Source organism: Gambusia affinis, linkage group LG21, assembly GCF_019740435.1.
Source record: "Gambusia affinis linkage group LG21, SWU_Gaff_1.0, whole genome shotgun sequence".
Classification (NCBI taxonomy): Eukaryota; Metazoa; Chordata; class Actinopteri; order Cyprinodontiformes; family Poeciliidae; genus Gambusia; species Gambusia affinis.
Window position 1 is genome coordinate 16,333,954 of NC_057888.1, and position 20,281 is coordinate 16,354,234.

The 20,281-nt window shown below is 39.2% G+C and overlaps 1 protein-coding gene across 4 annotated transcripts in view; it reads left to right on the forward strand.

Annotated features, from left to right (window-relative positions):
• Window positions 1–10,691: 10,691 nt before the first annotated feature.
• Window positions 10,692–20,281, forward strand: part of LOC122824055 (matrix metalloproteinase-16-like) — a 74,929-nt gene continuing 65,339 nt past the window's right edge. For 2 of the 4 annotated variants that reach the window (XM_044104244.1, XM_044104248.1), the window contains exon 1: window positions 10,692–11,276. In XM_044104244.1, coding sequence (XP_043960179.1) covers window positions 11,151–11,276 — 126 coding nt within the window. In that variant the 5' untranslated portion in view covers window positions 10,692–11,150. The remainder of the gene's footprint in view (window positions 11,277–20,281) is intronic. The other 2 variants (XM_044104245.1, XM_044104249.1) reach the window with 1 other exon arrangement.

A 20,281-nucleotide genomic window follows, 5' to 3' on the forward strand; every position in this document is an offset into this window, starting at 1 on the left:
ATATCTGGACGTTGATGAGAAAAACAAATAAATAAATAATAAATGTGCCAGGGAACCAAAAGAGTTCCTTAAAATTTCCAGACAGCGAAAAGACAAATTGCTTTTTTGCTTTTTGACTTTATGGTCTACAGTTGGCATCAAATGATATGAAATGTGATCACAGGAACTCGCTTACGAGTTAAGGGGTTAAAAAAAGGCTATATAGGCTATAAATTGGTATCAATGTTGCGTGAGAATAGCTGAGTGAATGACGTTCAAGAAATGCCATCCAAAGAAGCAACATATGTAATATTATGGGTTTTATACAGGAATTTATATGATTATATGTTCACATTATGCAAAATTCAAATGTTTTTTTTGCAAGCAACTGGAAACCTTTAATTTGCAAACAACCTAGAAGATTTAAAGCTTGCTTACTGAATTAATCACAAAGCAAGCAAGCAAAAATATGTATGGAAAATATAGTTTTTTAAATATTTCCAACAAAAAACATTTTTATCTTTGCACAATTATAACAAAGCAAAAATTTCCTTCCAACATGTTATGCACAAATTATTTTTTCTTTACTTTTCAAAATATAAGCGCAAACTATATATATATTGAAGCGGACCAGAGTCTGACTTGAGGTTAGTTCACAATGACTTTAGATTCTGTTAGAGCACATTTTCCCCTTCAACATTTGAGCTGAAGTGACAAAAGAAGAAAAAAAAGAGAGAGAGAGAGAGAGAGAAGAGGGGTAAAAAAAAAAAGATACTAAGTCTGTGAAGTCTTGTTCTGCTTCACACTTTATGAACCTGGGCTACAATTCAGACACATTTCAAAAATCATTTGGGTGGCTGACTGGCCCCAAGCAATAATCGAGACACTCAAGGTGTTCACCGATCAGTCGATTCACACAGAGGTCTAATCTGTGCCGACAGCTGGGTTACCAAAGTCGCTCTTAGAATAAGAATAAAACTCATCTAGTGAATCACAGAATTAATTCATGCTCTTTTTTTTTCTTTCCTTCTGTGGACCGGTTTTGGCTAACCCACTTTTCCGGGCTGCAGGCGGCTCTTCCAATTGGTTCAGAGGAAGACGACGCGTTGCCTAGAGCCAAGAACCAGTTCAGCAATCAGCGAGGACCGGCGTAATAACTGTTTCTGGAAACGATAATCAATTATAATGGCTCAAAGTAGAGCGCTGATGGTATTGCTCACCTTGCTGCAGCGACTGCACTCTCTCTCTCTTTCTCTTTCTGTTTCTCTTTCCCTTTCTCTCTCTCTCTGCTGAATGATCCTTTATGCCTCCCAAACATAAAATACCAAATCCTGCAGCCTTAATATAAATGAAGGTCCACAAAAAAATGTTTGGATGTTTTCTGGGTTTTAGGTCTCCAACAACATGTTGATCCTTAAGCTTATAAAAGAAGTTGCAATAATCACGGACAATGAATTTGTGCTGCGTTTTAGACTATACAGTTAAATTTTTCCTAACTGTATTTGAAGTTAATTATTTACGTCAGAATTTATTATTACTTTTTTAATCTCATGATTTGTAGCATTTGGAGCTGCATCCTGTATTTTGGTGTGCCGTTTCAGTTCAATGACAAATAAATGCTTTCTTTTTGTTTTGTTTTTTTGTTTGTTTGTTTTTTTGGGACTGGAGTACAACCTCCCCAGCTGTGGGTAGCAGAATAAAAGATAATACAAATCTCAGAAATTAATCCACTCAGCTCAATGCTATAGCTTAGGAAGCTAAATCAAAGATTTAATTGAAGACAAAGCTCTTAGTATGGGAGCTATAACCTTAAAGCTTGGCTATGCAACTAAAACAAATACTAATACTAATATATTTATTTTACATATCTGTTGAACTAGCACTATATCCTGACAGTATGAGACAAATAATCTTGTAAAAAACTAATTAAGCTATTGCTGTCTGAAGAAATAACCAATCAGAGCCTGGAGGAGGGTTTTATCATTGTCAGTCATGCTTTTGTGAACGTGTAGCTTAATACGCTAATGGATGAAAAACAACTTACTGCTACAGGAAAACAGTCTGATAATTCTTGGCAGGCTCTGCTGTAGCATACCATACAAAAGGGGTGAGCGTGTGAGCGGTGTACACAAGAATGATTGGCAGCGCTAAGACCCTCCTGCTGGCTGTGATTGGCTGTTTCTGACTGAGCTGTGTATTTCTGTAGTTAACACTGGACAAAGGCAGAGGAGTTTTATTTTTTTTCCCCACAGATCATCTATGACCTAACATACAGTAATGACACTGTCACACCTGAAACATTTCTAACATATATTTTATTTGTAATAGTTACTTACTGCAGCTTCAACCTTAAAACAGGGGACCGGGTGGCTATTCCCTCTTTTGGTGTTGCACTTCCTCTCCCACTGAAATTATTGACAGTTCTGTTACGATCTGCTGTAGTCCCACGAGCCCAAGCCTAAAAAGGAATAAACTCTTGCCTGACCTCTTAGCCAGAGAAAGAGAGCGTTCGCCAGAAGCACAATCTGACCCACTTCCATTTCCGTGTTGAGGATCAGTCACAGGTCTAAAAGCGAAGGGGTAGTTGCACCGTGCAGCGTAGAACTGTTAGCTCCCTACAGGAAATGTTCAGAACATTTTCGGTGCAGAGGGGAGCGGAGGAACTCTGTGATACTGTAACCACGTCCAATCAGAGGGAAAATCTCCCCGCAGGTTGTTTGTGTGCGAGTGTGGTGAATTACTTTCCCCCGTTCCGTCTTTGAAGCTTACAGTTTCCAGGCTTATGAGAGGTCTCTCCAAGGAGCTATTACACGAACTATCTAAGCTCGATATACTGGCTGATACACGTTATTAAAAATCTGTCAGATTGACAACATTTTACAGGACGTTCCCGTTTTGAAATTTCAACCTGGTGAGAAGGCTAGGGGGGGAAAAAAAAAACATGAATCTTTGCTTCTTCTTCTTCTAACATGTCTGCATACGAAAAATACTAAAAGCGGTAAAATGGATGTTTTATGTTCAAGCATTTTTCCTTCAAATTACTTTGCAGCAGTTGGAGGATTGTGATATTTGGTCTTTTCAGAACCAGAAATTTACAGTGTGACTTAATAGAAAAATGGAAATAAATGAAACCATGTCTAAGCACAGGAAATGATCCCCTGAATTATCCCAGTGCTCTGTCTGTCTATTAAGAGTTGGCAGGAAGAGACAACTGCGAGTATGACAGTGTGCAAAGCCCGGGAGGAAGAAACAGGATTAACTAATGATCCCTGTAGATTTATCACTTCTCTCAAGACTTCAGAAGAATGATTGGAAGTAATTTCTGAGCTTCAGATCAGTCATAATTTTCGAAGGAGAGGTCTAATGTGAGAGCTTTATGAAAGAGACATTTAAGAAGGGATGACGGGATTTAAAACAGAAGGAAACTCGGAAAAAAATTCTTACTTTGCTGTGACGATTAAAAAACTGATGATTAAGTTCATAAATAGAGAAGCAAAGATTTCTACCCTTTTCAAATGGATACATCTGTGCAGAGTTATTTTCACTAAGACGCTACCTCAGAGTACGGACCCTTACCTTTCCCTTCACTTATTAAACATTTTTAGTTTTAAAGCTGCAGTATGTCAGTTTTATAAAAATAAAAAATAAAAATCTTTTATTATTATTATTATTTTTTACATATTTATTAAAACTGTCACTGTGCCACCACAGTAGAGTATGAGACAAATAATCTGAGAAAAAAATGCAGCTCTTCCAGGGCAATCTGCAAAATTACACAGCTCTGTTAGAAACAGCCAATCAGACCCAAGAGGAGGGTCTTAGCAGAGTCTATCATGCTTGTGTAAATGGTGCTCAGACCCTCCCCTTTGCTGTATGCTATGTTGCAATGTCTTCCCCGAAGCAGAGCCTGTAATGCTCAGGCTAGTTAGCATAGCTACCAAAGACGGGTGATAAACAGTTTTCCTGTAACAGTAATCTGCTTCTTCGCCATTAGTACCTCAAGCAGCGCGTACACAGCCATGATTGACAACCTGGAGGGCTTTTTAGTGCCTTTTTTAACTGAATGTTGTCAGTCAATCCCACAAACAACCCAGCACAACAAAACTCTACAGGAAGGAACTTTACTTCCTGTCTTGCTTCAGAATAAAGTCTCAAACATAGACGCAGGATAGCAGGCTTAAAGCTCTTTCATACAGGGAATATAGGAAATAGGTGGAAAATGAATGTTGTAGAGTCGCTGGTATCACTGTATAATCTGATATATTCGTAGTTTGGGGATGAATTACATTTCTAAAGATTTTCCTAGAGGATTCACCATGAGCTCTGCTACTGGAAAAAAAGAAAAAGAAATGAACTTTTTTTGTTGTTGTTGTTATGTTAAAAAAATAAATAAATAAAACTTTCAAAGACGCAAGTTAGATACTTTGATTATTACAGCTGCAGCTTTCTTTGAAGCTCTGTGTGTAATATATTTTTTAAAGACTCCCAGCCTGTTTTCAAAGCCAAAGAAATCCATTGTCATCCACATGCATTCCCGGCTAATTTAAGAACAAAATCAACCACCCATTCTACTCACTGAGCTTCTTCCTCTCATTGATTTCTTTCTGTTCTGAGTCACGGTAAATAGAATTGCATTTTGCAAGTTGGTTATTTTTTTATTTTTATTTTTTATCCCAAACCCACAACTGAGAGTCCCCCTCCTCCCCCCCCCCTCATTCCAGGCGGGTGTAAAGTCGAGCACATTATGTAAATATTCTTTCTTTATCCAATGATTGCAATGTGTGGGATGTAATCAGGCTGTTTTAATACAAAACAGGCCCCCATTTTGACTCTGTGTGTGTGTGTGTATGTGTGTGTGTGCCTAAGGTTTAAACAAGCCAGTGCACAGCTTCACATGGCAGGGCATTATGGCTGGGTTAATAGAGAGCAGCCTCTCTGCCTTGTGTTAAAACGTCCAGGAAGCAAGCGCAATTACATCACTGATGGGCGGGTGGTCGGAGCCAGGGACCCCAGATGTGTGCGTTTCCTGTGTCATTTGGTCATCAGAGCTCGGCCAAGGCGTGATTGAAAATGACAAAATGAAAGGTTTCGGACAGCAAAGCCGGATTTTTAAGGATGTGCTCCTCAAGTTGGGGATGCATGCCGGTGAAAAACACAGCAGGGGTTTCTTCTTCTTCTTCTTCTTCTTTGCACAGTTGTTTGGCAAGGCTGTTTCTGATACGTAGGAGGCGGCTACTGTACGAGCCGGGAAACAAAATTTTTGAACTGCATGATTAAATGTGCACTCAGAAATGTTCATTTAACAGCCAAATTAGACTTCCTGATTAATTTTAAACAATAATAGACAGACAAGGGGAGAGGGGAAGAGAGTAAAAAAAAATATTGCATATAAACTTAAGCCACTCTGCATCGACTAGGGATTTAGAGCTAAATAACCATCCAACTGTGGAAAATACTTGTTGGAATATGAAGCCCTTTTCTTGAGCTTTTTGACCTGTTTAGTTGGGCTCAGCTGGCTGATTAAACCCCAGTCAGTCTTTGGCCTTGTCGAAAAGGCTGCTTCTCACTGCACAGCAATCAGCCTGTGCTGTAGCTTCGAGCCGAATTCAAGGCAACATCTGGAGAGGAAATGCGATCCGCTCCTGATCCCACCCAGACACAGGAGTAATATAGGAAACAAAGCCTCCTAAGACGGGATTCTCTCACACACACAAAAAAAGTGAAAGAATCCCTATTTTATATGTTACTTCTTTTCTGTGGATTCAGCCCTATTTGCTGTAATACTCACTTAGTAAATTAGTGAAGGCAGTCCACCTGAGATTTTCTGTAAGACACCATGATGAGGGCCAACAAACATGTCAGGGAAAAGGTAGTGAACAAGTTTACAGGGTCATAAAAAAAACTTCAGACTGCATTTGCACATCTGATGTTCACCTTACAGGCAGACAACAGTAGTTACAGAATTGTCCTAGTCAAAGTTCAGACATAAGTCCAATTGGGAGCCTGGGGGCAAAACGTGAAAATTAATGTTCACAGACGTGCTCCGTCCAGTCTGTTGGATTTGAGCTTCTTTGCGTTGAAGAATAGGCAACACGTTTAGTCTCTAGTTCTGCAGAGATGTTAACACTGCAAATTATTTAAGATTTTTATTTTATTTTTTTTTTACCACTTCACTATTTTGTTTTGGCTCCATCTCATAAAATCCGAACAAAATACCTGGATAATTTATGATTTTTGTTTTTCTTTTACGTGACAAAACCTGAAGAGATTTTAGATTTCTTTTTAACTGTCCAGCCAAATCAGAAATGTGAACGACTTGTTCATCTCCAGGACACCACGCCTTATTTATCCCATCTCTGGAGCTCTTGATTTTAAAACAGGAGCAGTTTATCCTCGGCAGATTGCGGGCCTCTCCTCATCATATCTTTTCCGCTAACCTCCTTGCTCCTGGAGAGAGGGAGACAGACGGAACGATTCGGGTTCACGCTGCCAAGAGATGAGCGACGTCTGACCGGGAGCAGATGCAGCCGTGAAGAGATGGAGCTGCGCTTTGCAGAGAGAGGCTTTCGAGAGTCCTGGCAAAATCTCCGCACGAGTGGAAGGACGGCGCAGGAAAGGCCAGAACCGTTAAAAAAGTAAAGCCGGGTATTCAGGATTACAGAGGAAGATACAGGAAAATAGGAAGAGAAATGAGGAGGGAAGTAAAAGTTATTTTTAAAGAATTAGGTTAAAAATAGGCTTGTAAATAAATGACTGTTGGCGAGTGTAGTTATATCCCACAAATGCAGATTAAGAACATACCTCCAATTTCATTGTTTGTGCAAATTAAAGTAGCTATAAATGAGCTCTTTGCATTCTTTCTTGTTTTGCAGAGATTTTGACTGTCCTGTCTAAATCTCTGCATATGTCTGCAAACGAAAGCATATTTTGCAAATGTCTTCAGTGTGAGTTCATGTCAAGCAAATTTCATAAAAAATATTGATGACAACTGAACCGAAGCAAAACTGATACACCATTTAAAATTAAGATTTTACGGGATGTGCTGTGGTGGCACAGGGGTTAAGCACAACACACATAAAGAGGCCTTAGTCCTCGAGGTGGCCGTCGCAGGTTCGATTCCCGGCCTGGCGACCTTTGCCGCATGTCAAAAACATAGTATCTTCTGTTCATATTTTACAGCATAGCTGATACAGGAAGTTAGAAAAGCAGTCCAATACATCTGGAGATTATTTATGATTATTTTTATTGTCATTCCTGATGATTTTGGGTTTTTTTGTTTGCGCTTAATAGGCAGTATGATAACACGATGACAATGACTCACAATGCTCGCTGGAGTAAGGCGCCATAGAGATTAGCAAGGAATGTAATTAGCATTATTTTACAAAGCTGAACATTAGGCACGTGTTTGTAGTTCTCCTTTAAAATGTTGATTTTCCTCATAACTGGTCAGTAAATCACCGTTTCTGCGTGGCCGCATTTTTTTTTTTTTTTTTGAAAGTGAACAGGTAACAGCATTACTGGGTAGTGAAGGCTACAAGCCTACAAGACACCCTCCGTTTCTGGAGTTACATGGCAGACGTTGCTTTAAACGTCTGCACAACTCATAGTACAGTTGAAATAATCAAATATTAGATTCGTTAATTCTTATTTGGAAAATGTTACTGTAATAACGTGGCTATTATTCGTAAATTGAACATTAACCGCAAAATCAGATGAGGCTAATCTTTTAAAACAAGTTCATTCATAAGCTCGAATATGCCTCATTAGGCTGAAAGTTTTACACTTAAGCTGAGTCTTGCACCCCCTGCAACTCAGTTATTAGTACAGGAAGACTCTTCGCACGAGAAGCCACTGATCTGAGTGACAGGAACACATTATCATCATCTCCTTGGTCTCATTAATTTATGCTCTGCCGCATATACTGATGAGATATATCAGCAATCTCCTGTTTTCCCCCATTGCCCTCTGTTACAAATAGGATATTCAGCACTTTAGGAGGCGTCAACAAATAATGGGTGTTGAGTACAACTTTCGCTGTTAAAGTCGGAACATAAACACTTAGTGCTTTGGTGGTCACAGTAGCTGTGTTTCCATTGCTAATGTGCGCTAATCTTTGTCAATGTTCCACTAATGTAAAAATAAAAACACAATTTCACAGTCGTGTTTCCATTAAATAAGAAACGCAGTTACAGATCACACAATCTTATTAATACTGTAAATTGAGGATTAAGCTTAAAAGCAAAGTCTGTGGTAAGAAACAGTGAATTAAAATAAAACATTGCCAACCTTGCAAGAGTTATGGGCAACTATCCCGTCAGAATTACGCCTAGACCTTGATGAAGGCTTCAGGCAACTTGTTGATGAGCTGGAGTTTGGATCTGTAGAGGTGTATGTGTCAGTATTTACTTGAACCTGTATGTACAACTTTTTAAATGTTTAATTTGCTCAAACACTTGTTTTATTTTATTGTCAATGCTATTGGTTTTATGTTAATTTCACTCTAAAATTTCTGCATATTACAAAGGTTTGCATATTTTTCACTGGGACTGAGTGTTGCAAGTGTTTTATGGAAGGGAAACAAACATCTTTCATTTGAGTATTAGAGAACTTTGGTGACTTTAAAGACAAAGATAAACTTGTTTGTGGAGCGGTTCAAAGCTTGGCGAGGTTATAAAGCTGTATTTAATGTCTAAAAACCTCCAAGAGCGCCGTTTGGTCAGTCATCTGAAGAGACGACTGATAAAACATGGCCGTCCATCAAACCGGACAAGGAGAGCACAGAATCTAGTAACAGGACAACTTTAAGTGCTTTTGCCTACATCCAAAATGAAACATGAAAACTTAACACAGTATGCCACCCTCAACACGTCTTTGCTCATGCTGAAACACGGCACTGGCAGCTTCAAGCTAAATAACGGGTAGTCCTGGAAGAAAAGCTGTTGGAGGAGGGAAAAGATTTTGAGACTATGGCTGAGATTCAGACCCAAAAGATAATGGATTTTAACAAAGCATGTGCATATTTGAGGGCATTCAAGTTTGTGGTTGCAATATGATAAAACATTGAAAAGAAAAAAATACTTTTTGCAAGGCACTCGAACTGCAACTAAAATGTAGAAATTTCAGTGCAGCTTTGAAGGAGAAAAGTCCTCGGAGGAAGATGGGAGGAGGCGTGTGTATTTTGGAGTCCGTCTGACTTTTTGTTCTGACACACAATGTTTACCAGAATCCTCCCTTGGAGTTAGGCTAAACAGAAAAACATTGACCTGTCTCATCACATTCAGCATTTTGTTATTCTCAGAAGAAACTAAACTAAACCGAACCAACTTCAAACTGAACTCTATGAGTGAGAGAAAGTTCTTAATTACATGACATTAAGATTGTGTATCAGATAATATCCGAAACTGTCAGAAGATTAGTTAAAGGTGCATCTCAGTACATTAGAATACTTTTGAAAAGTCAATTTATTTCATGGATCTAGATCTACACACACTGGGATGTATTTTGATTAACACCCATGCACTACATCTGTGTGTGTTTTTGCTCTTGATATATTGACTCCAGCTAATATTTACACCATGTGAATCTCTACCAAACTAATCAATGTGATTTCTGTCCTCCCTAAAAGCTCCCTTAATCTCAGTTGCCATTGAGCCTTTTGCTAAACTTCTACACTTTTTTCTTCCTTTAAACTTCCCATCAATATGCTTTGATACACCACTCCACAAAGTGCCGGACAGTTGTCAAACGGACAGTCTTCCTCATGATTAGTTAGGCCATTGTGCAATATCTCTACATTAAAAATCAATCTACTGTGTTATTCAAAATTTCTGAGAAACGATTTTTGCACTTTTCATTTGCTTAAAATTCCTGAAATTAAGCTCTTGAAGAATTTTAGTCTGTGTAAAATGAATCTATATAAAATACATTAATATATTGAAGTGAACCTGTACAATATCCAGAATTGTTAAAACACCCTTCATCTTCATTAAAAGATTAGTCAAACTGTAGGAGGATTTTTATTACAGAGTGGGGCTGAACACTTTATTCTTCCTGCTGTAACAGCAGGTCAGCTTGCTTAATTTTCCTCGACTGTAAGTATCAGCATCTTCTAAGCAGTTCTGCTGAATAATGTGATCTAGAACAGGATCGGTCCTGTCATCGCCCTCTACTGGCTGTGCGAAGAATTTATTTCAAATTTGCTCCAAACAGATGCAATGACACGTGTATTTAATTATTTTTAACATAAGGTTATCTAACTTTAGACAAATTAAAAAAAACTCCAAATCTGTTAAATATATTTTAAGGTTTTTTATAAAGAGACAGCAACAATTATTTCTTAGGACCCACTGTAGAGCTTTACATACCTCGTTGTAGATGCAGTAAAGAATAAGTAATTTTTTGTGCATTTTTAAAGTAACGACAGTGTTTTATTTATGTATTTATTTTTGTTAGTACAACAATTATAACAGTGGTTCTTGTCAAGGGGGGGGGAAGACACAAACCTGAACTCTACTATGTATTGTGAGGTTAAATAAGTGTTTGTTTACATTCAAATGGAGTAGAGTAGAAAATGGGGGAAAAAAAGAAGGCTGCAAGTGTTCAGCTTGTGTCAAACATGGCAAAGAGAGCTGCCGGGATGCGAGTTGTTTTTATTGGAGACTGGATGGAGAAGGGATGGAGAGGGAGGGTTAGCTGCGTGGTGCCAGTGCGCACATGCGCAATCGATTGGACTCGCAGTTGAAAACGGGCAGGTATGCCGCGCGCTTACAGAGAACGAGCTGGTCGCGTCCGCCTGGAACAACGGCCGCTGCAACGGAGGACCGACCCGGGGACCGCTGCACCGGGAGGCTGCTGACAGGTGACCGCTTCTCCGGGGGAAAACCTCCTCCCTGAAAAAAAAAAAAAGAAAAAAGAAAGAAAGAAACGCGGCCGAGGAAGAGGAGGAGGAGAGCGCGCCGCACGCATCCGCTTCTTCTCCCGTTTCTCTCTCTCTCTCCCATCTCAAACATCTCCTCCAGCTTTAATTTCAACCCCGCTAAGAGAAGAAAAGCAAGGAGACGATGTTGCTGCTAAACGTCTAGGATTTGCTGCCGCGCGCGCGTCTGTGTGCATAGACTGTGAATAAAGCTGAGCACGGACAGAGAGCTACAACAACAACGACGGGCTTCACTATGGTTTTATTGGCTCTCCGCAGCAGGAGATGTCTTAATAGTCGCTGTATGGGGACGTTATGCTTGCAGTTGTTGCTGTGGATTTTATGTGCCGTGAACGGAGAGGAGCAGCCGTTCAGCGTGGAGGTAAGTACTGGACCGGTATCTGTTTATAAAAAAAAAAAAGAAAAAAAAAAGCATCTTTACCTACGAAGAAACGCGCCTGTTCCTTTGTGCGGCTGTATTATGCCTATAATAACACCAAACGAAGAAAGTATTACAGGCAGAGTGTAGCTCCTGTTCTCACAATAACAACAGCTTCTTTGTGGAAAGCCCAACTGGTTTGTAGCTCTACTTTATCAAATCGCCCTCTATGTGTATAGGCATAAAAAAAAACCAAGAATATAAACGATAGAAGGCTAAGAGAAACCTTGGCTGCTGTTGCGTTGTGTTCAACATGTTCATTAATGCACAATGCCCCTCATGTGCATGAGATAAAATGAAATAAAGCAACCCACGTAAATGCCACAGGTTAAACATGGCATTTTTTACTAGACAAGGTATGGATAGGTATTTAGGTATACCAAGGATTTAGAAAGTTATAATTTGATGCTAGCTAATATTTTCTGTTGTATCCTTTCTTTGTTATGATGTATTTTTCATTTGTATATGATGTAATCACCAAATCTATCTCTTTAGTGTACATCAATGCGAAAGCAGGCACGTGTCAGTTACCCATATCAAGCTACAAGAGGTTATAGAAGTTACATTGTCTGTTTACAGCCCTTACCTTCCAATAGTTTCCCTTCTAACAAATCTGATGGGATTTTTTTTTTCTAACTGCTTGCCCCCCTGCACATTGCCACTGGGCTGGCTGAAAGAAGGCAGCTTTTTTTCATCTTTTACAAAGAAGACAAGAAGACTGTGGGTGTTTGGAAGGATGTTGTTGTTGCCACAAACACAGACAGTAGTGTTGTGAAAACACAACGAGCCCCACCCATCACTTTTATAAAGTAAGGCTGTTTTAAAACTACAAACGACAAGTGACATGTCTGTAAATCAGTGGGCTGCAGGCTGGCGATCTGAGCGAACCGCCAAATGTACAAATTACCAGCTTGCTGTGCTTGTGTTATTCTATTTAAAGCAGAATTGCAGAAGCTCTTGAGAACTCTGGAGCTTCTAGAGCTATTCCACATTTTTGCTCCCGTTCATCAAAAATCAAAAGAATAATAAATAAATCACTGCATTCACTTATTTGAGCAGCAAGAGGGGAGAATTGTTCCGTCTCTGTTTTAACTCTGTTTTAACTTCGTGTCATACATTTCAATTTTAACGCATTTATAAAAGCCAGCAGGATGTTTTGTCATTTTGGCTTTGTAATTGCTATAAGTGAGCTGTGTGAAAAGGAAGCACAATAGGCTGGTAAACGGAGCTACTGTGACATTGCCTGCAAATGTAAAATTTAAGTGGCAACACATGAGCTCGCCTGCAGAACCTGCAGCACTGCCTTTGCACGTTGTCATCATCGCATACATCATTGCTTATGATGAGACCGGTGTACTGTACTTTGCTCACCACTTTTAAGTCTTCGTCAGCTGAATATAAAGAAGGATTTGTTCTAGTTGGTGCAATCAGCACTCTTTGTTTGGGGGTTAAATACATTGCCATACCTTAGAGTAGAACTAGTACAACTCCCTCATGCTGTAAGGGAAGAGAACGATGAAATCAGCAACATATGTGCACAGATAAAACTCTACTACTCATGCAGCCTAAGAGGTATTGATCTTTACAGAAGGATCATTCAAGACAAAAACCTGTCCAGTTTGAGATGTTCAAGAATGGAAACTCCCGTTCTGACCGGCCTCATGTGAAAGAGGCGCAACTTAGCGATTTCGACATCAGCAAAGATCTCACAAAGGTCACTGGAGCAAATATTTGAGCTGGATGGATGCCAGATGTTTGTGTTTTTTCAGCCTCCCACTATATGGGCTCAGCAGAAAGAGATCTCTGGAGGCTAAAGCAAAGGGCACTTCCATGAGATTTCAGGAGAAAGCCTGATCTGCCCGCTTCACATCCACGTTTTTAAGAGTAAATCATCTCATCGATCATCTGAACACCAAACGAGATCGTCCAAAGGTCATTCAAGCTTCGCGGTCACATATCCACATGATCTCACAAGCTTTGTGAACCAGCTCTCTTTGGCAACAGATTCAGGCTTCATTTGGAGCGAGAGTCGTTCATAATTCTTGGGAACTGATTTTGGACTGAGCTGCTGTTTGACAGAGATTTCTCTGTCTTATGTTGAAGAAGAAAAAGTCGTCTTTTTCTGTGATATTTAACCCAAATTTTCACAAATTTAACACAATTCACAATGCAATAAAAAGTGTAATTTTCACATTAACATTGTTGTGGTGCTTCAGAGCATTCCCTTCTACTCTGCCATCCTCTTCGAATTTTATTGTCCTCCAACAAGCCTTCGCATCCTTGAAATGCTTTCGTGGGCACATGGCCATGATTCTGCAACTTGTTGCTTAGAAATCTCAAACATATAGCAAAGCAGTGCACAGCCCCCGTATGACTTGAGCGTGCTTATGTTCTTGTGAATTATGCATCTAGTCAGAGACAAAGGAGCTATGTGTTTCCATATGAACAAAGAAAGATATTTGAGAACTGTGTGTTTCTGAGAGTGAACAAGCAAGACTATCCCGATACTGAATGTGTCTTGTAAAGAAACCGCTGAGCACATGTTTGTCGGAGTATTTATGCTGCCGTGTTGAATAAATACGGTTTCAGTAGTTTGATATCCCTGAGCTTCCTGACATCACAACATGATGCAAAGCTTCCACGCATGTGGACCTTTTATTTTTTATTTATTTATTTAATTTTTTTGCTGTCCCATCTCAAAAAAACAAACGACAACACACTAGTGGACATGTAAAGTTCATTATCTGCCACCTCGGGGATTTCAGGTGTGCAGACATTTTTTTAAACAATGGCTAAAAAAAAAACAAAACAAAAAAACCCCCACAAAAATAAACAATAATACAGCTACAATCTGGCAAAATCAGAGCATGAAAATTGGAGATCCACCATAATTTCTTACTTGAATCATAGCCAGTTAGGGAATTATGGATGATATGATAATATGATTTTTTTCTCTATACATGTAAAGCATCAGCGTGCATATTTTCTTTATAATTTAATAGAACAATAAGGGGCTTTAAGTACATAATACTCCAGCGTAAACGTAATCTGCCTGTGAATCCCTCACTCCTGATTCTAATAAACGTGGTATTTCATCCAGGAATGCATCAGAAAAGTAACGTATTCTTCACTGACCAATCTGGACCTCTTCTTATATAATCCTGCTAATTTCTCTCTCGTTTAGATCTGAATGACACTTTTTTCCAATATGCTAACGTACAGTAAGCTGGAATTAGGTGCTTGGCAGACAAAAGCTTGATTTGTGCATTCGCATTATGCATTGTGTCATTATTTTAATCCATTTTTGCAGAGCTTGGCTTCAGGTAGTTAGGAATGACTTGTCTTCCTGTCTGTCTGGAGGCTTGTAAACAAAACAAGAAAAAAAAAAAAAAGGAAAACGGTGGAAACTCAGTTTCACCGGAGCTGCTTTCTGCACTTGTTATGACGGCGAGGATAGATGTGTTTGTCTCCTATACCTCTAGCGCAGGTTGTAGAAGGTAATAATGCAGGCAGAGGTGAGTATTTCCTCCAAATAACAGGAGTGGTTTAAGTTCATCCTGCCGCTGCCCTGTAATCGTTGGCCAGGCTGCTGTCTTTTAGAAAACATTACATCTTTGAGTGGCAGCTTCAATGACAGCTTTGTGGACTAATTAATGTAGAATGCCACACTCCTCTCATTGCTTTCCCCTTTTCTCTTCCCTTGGATTACATTTTACTGCACATGCAGCTTGCCAGGGAGTGATAAAATGGTAATTTGTACCAACTTCTAACACTTAAATTAACACTATATCTCTGTCCGTCTGTGCTTTGAATCATTATGAGCTGCTGGTTATCCAATTGTTTCCCCCCTGAAGAACTTTGAAAATGTGATGTAATAACCAATGCTAGTAGACGGTCCATTAAAATAGGGCTTCGTTTTTGCAATTTCGGTTGGCATAGCAACCAACTAAAATGGTTGCTATGCCATTTTAGCATTCTTCTATTAGTATGACATTCTTCTATTATTGTTTCATGTTGAGTTGGACCCGTTAGATTTCTGTGACCAGTTTCTGACCTTCATGTTAACCTGTTTTTTAAACATATTGGTTTTGGTCCAATAAGTAGAACTGGACTGATTTTAACAACCAATGTCTATTTCCATCTTGTTGCCATTTATTTTTTGTGTTTTGGGGGGAGGAAGAGTTTTGTTTGGTTGGTCATGTCATATTTCTTCAGTCAGTGTTAGTGATGCAGCACAGGATTATGAGGTGTTTTACTGAATCAGAGAAGCAATGCAGGTGGTGTGGTCACCTGTACATAGATATAGATATACTGTATATAGAGTTATTTAATATTAGATATTAGCCATAACAACAATGGTATTGTCAGATATCAATATTGGTGCTTTCCTATTGCTAGCTATTCGCAACGTCTCTTTGACAATTACAATTAAGCGACATTAAATTATGGCCCTCCTGTGAACATTCATTAATATCAATCATATTAATTTATAGAAAAGGAGACAATTTCACAGTGTGTGAGCAAGCAGTTGTTTAAAAATGTTGTTTTACTCATCGTCAAAGAAAGTTAGTATATCGTTTACATTGTTTGACATTAGCATCTTGTATTAGCAGTTAGCATGGTTCGTCACTGCAGACATCAGTCTTTATGTGATTTATTTATAAAAGAAGTAGATCTTTTCTTTTAGTCTGCTAGCATTTCTGAATCCTGTATGTCATTTTTGACAGAAGTTGAAATCTCAAAAGAATAAAATGAAGCTAATTTACAGTAAAACGTTCAGACTGGCATTGTTTGAAGATGGATGCGGGTCATTTTGTCTTTTTGCTAATTTGCCAACATTTTCCCGAGAGAGGACGGACTTGAAACTACGAGATAATTTCTCGTAGTTTCTAAGAGGTGGGGGAGGGGCAAGTGTACACAGCTGGAGAAAACTGCTCACTCCACTCGTTTCTCTGGATTAAAACTAAACCTTTTAGATTCGTTTCTTTTGCAGTTCTTGATGCCATACCTTTTTGTAAGACCTTGGTTTTCCTTATTAAATCAAGGTAAATTAGTTCATGTATAGCCTACATTTGCTTACAGAAAAGAAACGTAATTCACTGCTTTACTAAATCAGTTATTTGTACAATTAAGATTTATTCACATTTGATCCACCTAGATTTGTCTGTTGTTTGACTTGCTGATGAAGCATTGCTCAAGGAACATATTGTAGACACGTCAAAGCCTCCTGAGCATCGCACCGGCTTGATTCTACTCACAGAGGCATCAGGTGCAGTGCTGTGCTCTGACTAACATTAAGCGCTTGAGTCATGCCTCTGTGCTCACCAGAGACTGAGTGGAGTTGCTTAGTCAGAGATAATCTGCTGTACAACAAAGAGAGTGCGAAATTGTTCTCCCATCTGTTGACACGTCTTGTCTCAGATGAATGCATGACTGAATTTATGGTTCAGGTAAACTTTGCTCGTGAGACGCTGGTAATCGTTTTCTCCATGTAAATCTTGAAGATTGTTTCCATGAAAACGTCCCAGATGGGCGAAACACAACACAAAGTGAGATAATGCTGAGGTGTCGGCTCTGTTGAGGCAAACCTTTAACTTTAATTCTCTTTTTTTTTAATTCGACAGCCCTAGCATCCAACCACCGAGCTTAGCAAGTTTTATTGTGCGACTAACTTCAGAGTTTCTGCAAATGTATCCATTAAATTTAAGACTTAAAATCAGCACGTAATATAAGACATGCTTGAGTTATGAAAAATGCATTACTTGATAAAGTGAATTAAAGTCTTTTAAATTTGTAGTCAGGTGTTGCTACCCAACATAACACCATCCTACAGTAAGTAGTAAGCTGCATAAAAGGTGTTGACAACGGATTTTAGTGAACTAATAAAAGAAAGAGTAACAAGTAAATGAGTGAACATGCAAATTTTAGACACTTCTATATATTATTCAAGGCTTAGTATCAAAATGATTGGCGTATTTACTTGTTATGACTTTGGCTGGGATATCTGTCAAAGCTGTGTCTATTAAACACACTGTACTTTTACAAGCTGGAAATATCCTGAAAAACACTTTGCTTTTGTGAGTCTTTGTGGCACACAACACAGGGCTGTTGACATCACGTGAGAAATGGCATCACCGTCTCAGCTTGTCTTCCCAGTCGGCATGTTCAGCCTCTGAAGTGGCACCTGAACATTCGAAAGCGACTAATGTGAAGTAGCGCGCGCACGCGCACGTGAGTCTCTTTGAAACGCATGTGGATTCTCCAGCTTCTGGGGATTTCCTCTTAATGTCTCGAGCATGTGTTGGTTGGAAGGGTGGGCGAGTTCACTTGCCTGCGTGCAGCCGCAGCAGTCCTGCAGGTCACTAGACGCTTTAATTCAGACTGGATTATAACTACCGAAAACAGATAACTGGGCTAATAGATCTCGCATGCTGTTTTTAATGATAGGTGCTCGCCCGCTGTGCATTTTTGCTGTGCCATTTCTCAGAAATTGCTTGGCAGTCGGTCACTGTACTTTTGTGCTCCAGTGTGTTTTCCCTTGAACTTTCTGTTAATGAAGTTTGAATGTTTCGCTCCCTCCCAGCGGCACGGTGGTTATTGGCATTGGTATTAACTACTTATCTACTCTACACAATTCAGCAAAATAGCCCAAAATTGAAAATGCATCACTTCCTGTGCAGCTGGGGCTCCCCCTCACTCCCAAGGCAGTTAATGTAAAAGCGATTAGGTTTGCCTTTGTGTCCCATCAATCACAAATGCAACCGGGCTTTTTATTTGCATGAAGTTGTATTCTTGGATTTTCTCATCTTAAACAAAGTAAATACATTAGTTTGCTACTGCCGTTTGCCTTTAGCTATAGTTCTCCACACCGTCAGTGCAGAATATAGGAAGGAGCTAAACTGCCAGTGTCTGAGCGCTCATAGGCGCATGTATTGGTGTATTTTTAGCGGCGTGTCTCGTCTTTGAGCACTCATATGGATTGCGTCATTTGGCTTTGGTAGGATAGCAGATTTCTGGACCACTGGGGTGTCTGTGTTAGTCTGTTCACCCAGATACAAACACAAAAACACCTTCACTGACCTAAAACATTCCTCAGCACATGTGCACACCAACCTGACACTCTTCAGCACTTCTTACTGTTATGTATTGTTTCATGTCCTCCTTTCTGTGGGTGAACAGACGTTCTCTCCTCTTCCGAGACATGTTTTTGGTCACAGCTTGCTGGGGTGTTAAATCTTAAATGTGACTGATGATCGCAACGTTACGCATTGCCTGTGGGGCGTCCTATGTGGGGCTGTAAATTTAGCCTCTGGAAGAAATGCTAAAGCACAAGTGTGAGTGTGTGCGGATTCTTTTACGCGCAGCGTTTTATGAGTCATGGTGAACTGTTGCAAGCTGTTCTTTCCATAACTTCAAATTTAATAACTACAGCAGTCGTCATAAAACCGTCAAGTTGATGCCTTGCCTTAGTCGAGAATTATTTGGCTGTTTTTTCACGTTGCTGTAAGTTGGAGATGCACCAACAAATTTGATGGTGACCAGTACAATTTTTTTTTTTTTTTGCTTTATTGGCCTTGACAGGTGACTGTCCAGTCGGAAACTTGATCTTTTGTCCCAGTCCCACTTACCTACTTTCAGTCTCATTGACGTCAAAGAAATACAGAAATGTAAAGTAATATTGTACTGTGGACTGATTACTCCATTATGTTGATGTTAATTGATATTCTAATTATAAGTGACGCAGCAAACAGACCTCTGAAGTGCTTCAGTGTAACACAACAGAGTAACTGGGAGATAATTGAACAAGTAATGCAACCATCGTCCTCTGGTCAAGATGGCACACAATATGCATGCTGTGAAAAACTAAGCTGGAATATTTTGAAACAAACATGAGAGACAGTATTACAAATATTACAATGGATGTAGGAAAAACCAGCTAAATCTGTCTGTGGCCTTACAGGATTATCAAGCAAGTGATGTCAAAGTTTTCCTTAAAATAGAACAGGGGTAGCAAATTCTGTTTCTTGCAAGTTTTGTGACAAATGAGTTATTTAGTACTTGAGAACCAGGGCTTTCATGTTCAGGATACAAAAAATCCTGAGATCTTTAAATGAAGGTGAGATAGTTAAAAAATGCCTGCAGATCTTTGTAAAAACAACTGCATGTTTTGTGATGCAGCACAACTAGCTTCATGTGTGCACCAAACGACAGCAATCACTGTGAGACCCTTGTCTGTAATTATAAATAAACTATAAAAGAATGTACCGGAGGAATATCAGATTACTAAAATGAATTTAAAATAAATTGGTCTGTAAAATAGATGTAGATTTAGTTGACTGTCAGCCTTCTGAATTTGAAACATTAATGTCTAAAGATTTCCACCCTTACTGTCGATGCATCACTTTGATTTAATCAGGCTGTGAGAAAGCGGAAGAGAGCAAGACCACCGATAACGTCAAAGCCGACCAGAGCTCATATTTTTTTGTACTTCAATCTTTGTCATGGAATATCCTGGATTTTTAAATGTTTGCAGCCTTTTAAAAGCTTCACAGCTATCGCAAGGATTAGAAAGCAAAGATTCTCTAGAAAAGAGAAAACAGAGATTGCTAATTTATTAATGCTAACAGCTAACACAGGGAAAGCGAAAGCTTAAAATGTCAACATTGCAATCATTGTACCTTTGTTCTGCAATCCTGTTGTTAAAGAACAATAATTAACAGCAAAAAACAAAAATAACTTCAAGACTCTTCTTATATCTTATATCTTTATTAATATTCCTATAACGAAATCAAAGCATTTTCAGCTCTAGAGATTGGCCACAAGGTTCTGATCTCTATTTTAGGCCCCTAAAATCTCCAAAGACCGTCTACTGTAGAGTCTCTGTTCAGTATGTATGGTCACACCGTGACATTTTTGGGTGACATTTTTGTGGCATTTTATCCTAATGG